General features: G+C 36.7%; 2 protein-coding genes across 2 annotated transcripts; both read left to right on the top strand.

Moving 5' to 3' along the window:
• The first annotated feature begins 831 nt into the window (after window positions 1-831).
• Window positions 832-4,675, top strand: LOC130562027 (zinc finger protein 391-like). The gene is made up of 4 exons (XM_057346815.1): window positions 832-960; window positions 1,162-1,329; window positions 1,724-2,204; window positions 2,596-4,675. The coding sequence occupies exons 2-4, from the start codon at window positions 1,162-1,164 to the stop codon at window positions 3,549-3,551; spliced, it is 1,605 nt and encodes a 534-aa protein (XP_057202798.1). The 5' UTR covers window positions 832-960; the 3' UTR covers window positions 3,552-4,675.
• Window positions 4,676-7,788: 3,113 nt separating this feature from the next.
• On the top strand, window positions 7,789-10,051 carry LOC130562013 (zinc finger protein 391-like). The gene is made up of 3 exons (XM_057346796.1): window positions 7,789-8,065; window positions 8,212-8,692; window positions 9,084-10,051. Exons 1-3 carry the CDS (start codon window positions 7,904-7,906, stop codon window positions 10,037-10,039), a joined length of 1,599 nt encoding a protein of 532 aa, XP_057202779.1. The 5' UTR covers window positions 7,789-7,903; the 3' UTR covers window positions 10,040-10,051.
• Window positions 10,052-10,060: the final 9 nt, after the last annotated feature.

The following is a 10,060-nucleotide window of genomic DNA, read 5'->3' on the forward strand; positions in this document are numbered from 1 at the left end:
ATTAAAATTATGGATGTATAAACCTAAAGAGAAACAATGTTTTTGGACTGTTTTCTTAGACATTTTCTTTCTTCACTTAGAAATAAAAATTAACATATTTATATGAAACGGTAATAATGTTCAGTGGACTTTGGTCATTTTTCTTTTATCTTTAGATTTCTCTAAAATTTTCTCTTAGAACATTCTGGAGGGCCCCGGATCACTGTTTGAAAATCCCTGGATTAAATAACAGTAATAGAAAAAAGTAGGATAATAAATTATAAATTAATTTTAATAATGATAAAAATATTAAATAAAAACAAGTAAAGAACGGTAAATAAACACATAGACAATGACATACTTTGTTAAATGAAAAATGAGAAACAAACTGTAAACAAAGACTTTGTAAAACACCACAAACTGCTACGGTAACCATATTCTAACCATAATATGTGTAGCAAAACCATCGTTATAAAAACAATTATCAATACACCCTAAACAGTCACTACACTTATTAAAAGTTATGTTAGTTTTCGCAAAGGACAAGCCAAAATCTGAATCAAAATCAACCTACAAGTAGTAGAAAGACTCTTGCTTACAAACTTACAAATGAATGAAACGCTTCCCGTTAAGTAACTTTCATTGTATTAAGTTTTTAATCATACTTTTTATATTAATAAATAAATACAGAGTTTATATTACAATAGGTTTGAACGGCTCCGCATTAAGTCGAACAACAATGTTTTTAACCTCAGTTCCTGGTTTCAACGTCATTTCCTTGTGACCAATGGGAAGAGTTATGGGCAGAGCGACACATGAAGGCCGTATTTAACAATAACCCCGCCTGCTAACCAATGGGATGTGTTGGCGTGGAGCTCCTCCCCCATATGTAGCACCGCCCCATACTTCAGCCTGCAGCCAGGTGTACTTGCGATCTGCTGCTCTCCTGCGATACAGACAGAATCCAGAGACTCTGTGGAGGTTTGATCAGTAGATTCATCCAGATTCAATGAACGACTGCTGTCTCCAGACCAGCAGGAGGCGTTCTGCAGCTTTTTAGTCCGCCGATAAAAACACTAAAGAAATAAAGACAACCATCAAGCTGCGTTACTTTCATAACTTTTCTCTCTTTGGTGTTTTGAGTGTAAACAGAGTGTTGTCTGTGTGCATTGCTGTGTTTAGATGTTGACGATGACGTCACAGACGGGTGTGATGTGTTGTAAATCAGTAGGAACAGATCTGTCCATGCTGGATATTGATGATTTCATCACAGAAATCTGTCAGCTGAAGAAAGAGGTGGCGTTACTGGAGGCAAAGCTGAGGGCAAGAGGAGATGAACACAACACAGAGGTTTGGACACATTACACATCGGTTACCTCAATCACTATGACTGTTTTCAAGTCAAACAAAATCGAAGTTATACATCACATATCAGACATAGGGATGCACCGAATGTTCGGCCACCTAAAATGTTCGGCCGAAAATATGTGAAGTGGCCGAATAAATTTTACCGAACATGACTGTGATACGATCAAGCAGCAACCAGCGCAGAGAGAGAGACAGAGACACGCGTGCGCTTTATTACTGCAAAAAAACATGTTCGGTATTAATCGGCCAAGTGTTTCACATCATGTTCGGCTTCGGCAAAGAATTTTCATTTCGGTGCATCCCTAATCAGACATACTGTATATTCTATATAAAGCTCCAGTGCTTGTGATGTGTGTTGTTTATGTTTTGTTGTTAGATTGTGGTAAAGGTTGAGACCTACCAGACAGACGCTCAGGAGACTGCTTCTGACAGCAATCACAGCTTGAATCAGGATGAATCTACTGATCAAACCTCCACAGAGTCTCTGGATTCTGTCTGTGTCTCTGGAGAACAGCAGATCCTGTACACCAAACCACTGAAGATGTGTTCTGTCAAACTGATGGACTGCAGGAAACTGATGGAGATTAAAACAGAACCCATAGTAAAGCAAGAACAAACTGACGAAGATAAAGATTTGTTTTCTTCAGTGAAACTGTTAAACAGCATGAACATGATGGAGATAAAAACAGAACCCATAGTAAACCAAGAACAAACTGACGAAGATAATGATTTGTTTTCTTCAGTGAAACTGTTAAACAGCATGAACATGATGGAGATAAAAACAGAATCAACAGCAGAGGAACTTTACACGGATGAAGATGAGTATAACGATGATGATGATGATTTTATTCTTTCAGGTATGTTTCTTCTGTTGTCTTTTCACAATATTTCACTGTCATGTGAGTTTTGGTCATGAAGGGGTTTTTTGTCGCATATGTCATACTGAAAAGTTTCTTATATTCTGTCCTGACTAGTTTCTGGTGCTTCTGAGTCAGTGAATTCATTAATTAATTTTCATTCAGACTTTGAATTTGTTCATATGTCCTGTGTGCGGTCACTCTTCTAATCTCAAGCTGAACAAACTTGCTCTCAACATTTGGTTGATTATTTTAAGTATTTATTGTGGTTATTGTATGAAGGTGATCATATTTAACACATTAAAAAAAGACTGACAGCTGTATATATAGAAAACGATACATAAATTCACCCTTTTATTTCCACTGTTTATTACGCTTGTGTTCATTTCAGATGAGAGCAGTGGTTTGTGTTGTGATGGAGAAACAGCCTCTACATCAAATCAGCGACTGACAGCACAAACTCTTTCCTGCATCACCCGTGGAAAGACATTCAGTTCACAGAGACATTTAGAGACACATGAGAGAAAACACACAGAACAGAAACTCTTCACCTGCACCAGATGTAACATCAGCTTTCCTACCATACAAGAGAAGAAACTTCATTCACAAGAGCACAGAGAGAAGACACAGTTTCACTGTGAGCAGTGCGGGAAGAATTTTGTCTCCTCTTCAAGTCTGAAGATCCACATGAGGACACACAGTGAAGAAAAGCGTTTCAACTGCAGTGAATGTGACAAATATTTCAGAACCAAACGAAATCTTGCTACTCATAAGAGAATTCACAAGAAAATGGAAAAACCACACAAGTGTCCTCACTGTGAGTGGAGATTCAGGTACACGTTCCTTCTGACGAAACATGTGCAATTACACACAGATGAGAGACCGTATCAGTGCAGTGAATGTGGAAAAACCTTTAAGCAGTCATATGATCTAAAGTCACACCAAAGAACACACACTGGTGAGAAACTCTATCAATGTTCACGCTGTGATAAACGATTCCTTAAAAAATCAAATCAGATGATCCATGAGAGAATTCACACTGGAGAGAAACCTTATATCTGCTCTCACTGTGGAAAGAGCTTTTCTAATCCATCTAATTTCAGAGATCACCAGAGAATTCACACTGGAGAGAAACCTTATTACTGCACCGCTTGTGGAAAGAGTTTCGGTCGATATGACACTCTAGAAAAACATAAGAGAATTCATACAGGAGAGAAACCTTATAAATGTTGTCAGTGTGACAAGACGTTTGCTCGATCAGATGGCCTGAAAACCCATCAGAGAGTTCATACTGGAGAGAATCAGAAGGAACATGCTGAAGAACAAACTGTACTAGAATCATCATAGTCTTTTACTTTTTTTATAAACAGTGTCTGCCTGATAATTGTTTTTTGTGTGTGAGATTTTCTGCAATCTATGTATTGTGTAATTTCTGAGCACATATGAACACAAACAAGATGAGACATACAAACACATGATACAAATGAGAAATACCTAAAAAGTATTAAGAAGTATTCATAGAAACATTAGAAGACATAGATGGGTTGATCTGAAATCACATTTAATCAAGAATGATTACATATAAGTAGGTTTATGATGATGATTTGATTATTGAAGACAAACTGATGTTTTAATGATACAATCTGTACCTGTAACCAATGATTATTCATATAAATGCACTTGATGAGACTTTAAGCTTGTTTAAGAGCACATTTGAGCACTGAACCATTGAAAAATCAAGTAAGGCCTCAGAGGCCTGCGGCCTTCAAGAGTTGAGACATTGGAAACCTAGGTACTTTCCACAGACCATCTGGACCATTGTGTAAAAATATATTTTAAAAAATTAGGTAATAGCCAGCCTACCACGAATAAATACGTATCTTGTTGCTTGGGATATATTGGTGGCAGAAAATCAACAATTGGTTAATAAAAATAAGAGATAACGGGAATCTACCCGATTGGTTTTAGAAAGGACCACTTTAGAAGTTTCACTATAACTGTAGACTGAAAACACTTGGTTTTTAGATGACTTGGAACATCTCACTTTGTTTGACTCCAGTAAATAAAGTTAACTCTTTGACACCTGGACCTTCACCTGGACCCAATTTAGAGTTCTGGATTCACATTTAAAACTAACTTTGTAACCATTATAATAAACGGTTCATTTTTTGTTACTAATGTACAGTCAGCCGGTTGTTATCGCAAGAATAAATCCTGACAGTGATCAGGACCCAACGCGAAGCGGATACTCTTACATCACACTGAAGGGGTTATTAGAGATCAGCGAGTCAATTGAAGCTCAGTGAATCAATCGCAGATCAGTGAAACCATGAGTGAATTATTTGGAGATGAGTGAATCAATTTTGAAATTTCAATAAAAATGGTCTAAATAATCCAAACTATTGACAGATTGTTGACAAACAACTTAATACTTAGTTAAATACAAAGGTATACAGTTTTGACTTGTGTGAGGTAATATATTCAATCTAGAAAAAATAAATTCTCAGAGAATGTGTTTATTACTAATATATTAAATCATCTGTTTATATTAACCCTTGATGCATGAGCGAGCCCAGACATGAATTCATGATGTGACCTATGCTTTAAAAACAAAGAAAACTGCTTCAAAAACTTTGAGACATTTAAACACCAAATATTCACATCTCACCTGGCAGTATGGTGTAAACCTTTGTTAACTACTGCAGCCAAAGAAACTAAGACAGACAACAAGCAATGCATGTTGAAACATCAGTTTGATTTTCTCTCTTTGGTGTTTTCATGAGTGTAAACAGTGTTGTCTGTGTGAATTGTTGTGTTCAGATGTTGACAATGGATGTGATGTGCATCAGATGTGACAATGGATGTCACAAGAGGATGTGATGTGCTGTAAATCAGTAGGAACTGATCTGTCCATGCTGGATATTGATGATTTCATCACAGAAATTTGTCAGCTGAAGAAATAGGTGGCGTTACTAGAGGCAAAGCTGAGGTCATGAACAAAACACAGAGGTTTGGACACATTAAACACCATTTATATCAATCACTCTCACTGTTTTTATCAGAATCAGAAAGAGCTTTATTGCCAAGTATGTTTGCACATACAAGGAATTTGTTTTGGTGACAGGAGCATCCAGAACACAGAAACAGCAACAACAGTACACAGACACCATAACACAATAGAATACAGTACACAGATGATTTAAATAAGGGCCTATAGGTATAAAAAATTAAGAAATACAATACAATAAACATAAGATAAAGATATAGAGAGTAAGCTATGTGTGTATGTAAATATGTATTTATGTATCTATTGTATGTACAAGGTATGTGCTATATACAGCAGAATGAAATATAATTGACAGAAAAAGTTGTATAAAAATAGATATTATCTGGAGGATATAATTAATATTGCACTTAATTATTATTGCACAGAGTTATTAATTGCACGGTGGGTAAAAAAAATTTAACCGTTCAAGAGGTAGACGGCATGAGGGAAGAAGCTGTTTTTGTGTCTGGTTGTTTTGGTGCTCAGTGCTCTGTAGACGCTCTGGACATGTTGAGGAAAATCAGTCTAGGAAAACGAAGAAGGTCCAGGTGTCAAGAGAATTGAACTTTATTTGCTCGAGCCAACAAAGTGAGATGTCCTCAAAGCATCTGCAGATACATTATTTTGCATCAACAGTTATACACAAACTTCAGAGGGCGTTCTCCGCCCTTTACAAATCAGGTAAGGTCCTGTTATCTCTTATTTTCTTTAGCCAATCCCTTTCGTCCACCCTTATTTCCTAAGCAACAAGGAATGGTTCTAACTGTGGCAGACCAATTGTAATTTAGTTTTTTAAATAGATTTACACACAATAAGTGTGCTAATTTTTCTCAATGATACCAGTCTCCGAATGTTACAGAAAAAACATTTGTACCAATATTACTGGACCAAGACCATTACTATGGATACTCATAAACAAGTCCCCAGAATTTATGGAAGCTTTTGAACGGAAAGGTTGGTTCGCTTTTAGACCTCAAAGCCTTAAACTCTAGGCCTCAAAACCTTAGGCCTCAGACATTACTGGTTGTTCAGGGTGCTCAGATATGCTCGAAAACCATACAAAGTGCATTTGTGTAAGTAATCATTTGTTAGATATACTGATTTCAATACCTTTAGTAATAAAACTGTTATATCATAAAAGTTCAACAACTCTTTAATAAAAGTGTGATTTATCTGTTAGCTACATTTCATATGAATACTTCTTAGTTAAACATAATAACAGTGCATAACATAATTGTGGTGAGTGAAGAATTGATTATAGTGTGCTTTTACTTTATACGGTAGTGAAAATCCATCATAAGTTCCTTAGAAATACACAAAAGACACTGCGTGTGACAGTAATCACGCCTTGAATCGGGATGAATCTACTAATCAAACCTCCACAGAGTCTCTGGATTCTGTCTGTAACGCTGGAGAGCAGCAGATCCTGCACACCATACCACTGAACATGTGTTCTGTCAAACTGATGGACTGCATGAAAACAGAACCCACATCAGATGAAGAACAGAGAGATAAAGAAAATGATTTGCTTTCTTCAGTGAAAGTGATAAACAGCAGGAACATGGAGATAAAAACAGAACAGTAAAGGAAGAACAGATTGATGAAGACGAGAATCTTGATGATGATGATTTTATCCCTTTAGGTATCATTCTTTAATGTTGTTGCTATGCATGTATATATTTTGTGTTTCTTTTGTAAACAACCAGAAATGTGTTGACTAATGAGATTTTAATTTAATAATAAAATAAATATTTAATTTAATATTTTAATTTATTCATATTTAGGGACAATAATATTATGGGGGTCAATGGGGATATGATATCAACATTATTAGTAGTATTGGGAACCTCATTGTTGTTTTCAGACCAGTTCTGGTGTCATCAATAAATATGGTAAATATTCAAAAATGGGTTACCATACATTCAGAAATACTCACACTTTCACTATTTTACCATGTGGCTAATTCGTATGTATTTGTACGATCTGTACACACAAAGTTCTCTCGTGTGTCTTTAAACTGTAACTTCGACTAAAACTCTTCGAACAAACACTGCAGTGATGAGGTTGTTCTCCCGTGTGAATTCTCTGATGAATAACAAGATAAGTTTTGCGGCTAAAATATTTTCCACATTCACTGCAGCGGAAAGGCTTTTCCACCCGTGAATATTTCAAGTCACCGTTTGGCGACGTCATAGGAGTGATTTCTCTTTTTTTATTATTATTAATTGCAGAGAACAGAAACATACATAAGAATAAGCTTACAACACATAATATCAACCACAAAAAAATTGAAAGAGGAGTGATTTCTCGAGTTGCGTGTCTGTCAACAAAATGACGTAAATATTAAATTCAGAGAAGTCATTGATAAGATAGTGGCGTCATAATAAAAAAAGCACGTGTTGTTAAAAAGGTTAGAACCCTTGTCAGTTTAACGAATTGCAGGATTGAATTAATGAAATAATCCTGATGAATCTAATGTTGGGTGTGTTGTGTCTCCAGTCCAGCAGGAGGCGTTCTGCAGCTTTTTAGTCCGCCGATAAAAACACTAAAGAAATAAAGACAACCATCAAGCGCTGCGTTGCTTTCATAACTTTTCTCTCTTTGGTGTTTTGAGTGTAAACAGAGTGTTGTCTGTGTGCATTGCTGTGTTTAGATGTTGACGTCACAGACGGGTGTGATGTGTTGTAAATCAGTAGGAACAGATCTGTCCATGCTGGATATTGATGATTTCATCACAGAAATCTGTCAGCTGAAGAAAGAGGTGGCGTTACTGGAGGCAAAGCTGAGGGCAAGAGGAGATGAACACAACACAGAGGTTTGGACACATTACACATCAGTTACCTCAATCACTATGACTGTTTTCAAGTCAAACAAAATCGAAGTTATACATCACATATCAGACATATATTCTATATAAAGCTCCAGTGCTTGTGATGTGTGTTGTTTATGTTTTGTTGTTAGATTGTGGTAAAGGTTGAGACCTACCAGACAGACGCTCAGGAGACTGCTTCTGACAGCAATCACAGCTTGAATCAGGATGAATCTACTGATCAAACCTCCACAGAGTCTCTGGATTCTGTCTGTGTCTCTGGAGAACAGCAGATCCTGTACACCAAACCACTGAAGATGTGTTCTGTCAAACTGATGGACTGCAGGAAACTGATGGAGATTAAAACAGAACCCATAGTAAAGCAAGAACAAACTGACGAAGATAAAGATTTGTTTTCTTCAGTGAAACTGTTAAACAGCATGAACATGATGGAGATAAAAACAGAACCCATAGTAAACCAAGAACAAACTGACGAAGATAATGATTTGTTTTCTTCAGTGAAACTGTTAAACAGCATGAACATGATGGAGATAAAAACAGAATCAACAGCAGAGGAACTTTACACGGATGAAGATGAGTATAACGATGATGATGATGATTTTATTCTTTCAGGTATGTTTCTTCTGTTGTCTTTTCACAATATTTCACTGTCATGTGAGTTTTGGTCATGAAGGGGTTTTTTGTCGCATATGTCATACTGAAAAGTTTCTTATATTCTGTCCTGACTAGTTTCTGGTGCTTCTGAGTCAGTGAATTCATTAATTAATTTTCATTCAGACTTTGAATTTGTTCATATGTCCTGTGTGCGGTCACTCTTCTAATCTCAAGCTGAACAAACTTGCTCTCAACATTTGGTTGATTATTTTAAGTATTTATTGTGGTTATTGTATGAAGGTGATCATATTTAACACATTAAAAAAAGACTGACAGCTGTATATATAGAAAACGATACATAAATTCACCCTTTTATTTCCACTGTTTATTACGCTTGTGTTCATTTCAGATGAGAGCAGTGGTTTGTGTTGTGATGGAGAAACAGCCTCTACATCAAATCAGCGACTGACAGCACAAACTCTTTCCTGCATCACCCGTGGAAAGACATTCAGTTCACAGAGACATTTAGAGACACATGAGAGAAAACACACAGAACAGAAACTCTTCACCTGCACCAGATGTAACATCAGCTTTCCTACCATACAAGAGAAGAAACTTCATTCACAAGAGCACAGAGAGAAGACACAGTTTCACTGTGAGCAGTGCGGGAAGAATTTTGTCTCCTCTTCAAGTCTGAAGATCCACATGAGGACACACAGTGAAGAAAAGCGTTTCAACTGCAGTGAATGTGACAAATATTTCAGAACCAAACGAAATCTTGCTACTCATAAGAGAATTCACAAGAAAATGGAAAAACCACACAAGTGTCCTCACTGTGAGTGGAGATTCAGGTACACGTTCCTTCTGACGAAACATGTGCAATTACACACAGATGAGAGACCGTATCAGTGCAGTGAATGTGGAAAAACCTTTAAGCAGTCATATGATCTAAAGTCACACCAAAGAACACACACTGGTGAGAAACTCTATCAATGTTCACGCTGTGATAAACGATTCCTTAAAAAATCAAATCAGATGATCCATGAGAGAATTCACACTGGAGAGAAACCTTATATCTGCTCTCACTGTGGAAAGAGCTTTTCTAATCCATCTAATTTCAGAGATCACCAGAGAATTCACACTGGAGAGAAACCTTATTACTGCACCGCTTGTGGAAAGAGTTTCGGTCGATATGACACTCTAGAAAAACATAAGAGAATTCATACAGGAGAGAAACCTTATAAATGTTGTCAGTGTGACAAGACGTTTGCTCGATCAGATGGCCTGAAAACCCATCAGAGAGTTCATACTGGAGAGAATCAGAAGGAACATGCTGAAGAACAAACTGTACTAGAATCATCATAGTCTTTTACTTTTTTTATAAAC

This window comes from Triplophysa rosa, linkage group LG11, assembly GCF_024868665.1.
Source record: "Triplophysa rosa linkage group LG11, Trosa_1v2, whole genome shotgun sequence".
Taxonomy (NCBI): Eukaryota; Metazoa; Chordata; class Actinopteri; order Cypriniformes; family Nemacheilidae; genus Triplophysa; species Triplophysa rosa.

Excerpts from the sequence above, each read along its gene's own strand:
- LOC130562027 (XM_057346815.1), top strand. The coding sequence starts at position 1,162 with ATGTTGACGATGACGTCACAGACGGGTGTGATGTGTTGTAAATCAGTA. Across the intron at positions 1,330-1,723 it reads GAGATGAACACAACACAGAG|ATTGTGGTAAAGGTTGAGAC; the intron begins GTTTGGACACAT and ends TTTTGTTGTTAG. Across the intron at positions 2,205-2,595 it reads TGATGATTTTATTCTTTCAG|ATGAGAGCAGTGGTTTGTGT; the intron begins GTATGTTTCTTC and ends TGTTCATTTCAG.
- LOC130562013 (XM_057346796.1), top strand. The coding sequence starts at position 7,904 with ATGTTGACGTCACAGACGGGTGTGATGTGTTGTAAATCAGTAGGAACA. Across the intron at positions 8,066-8,211 it reads GAGATGAACACAACACAGAG|ATTGTGGTAAAGGTTGAGAC; the intron begins GTTTGGACACAT and ends TTTTGTTGTTAG. Across the intron at positions 8,693-9,083 it reads TGATGATTTTATTCTTTCAG|ATGAGAGCAGTGGTTTGTGT; the intron begins GTATGTTTCTTC and ends TGTTCATTTCAG.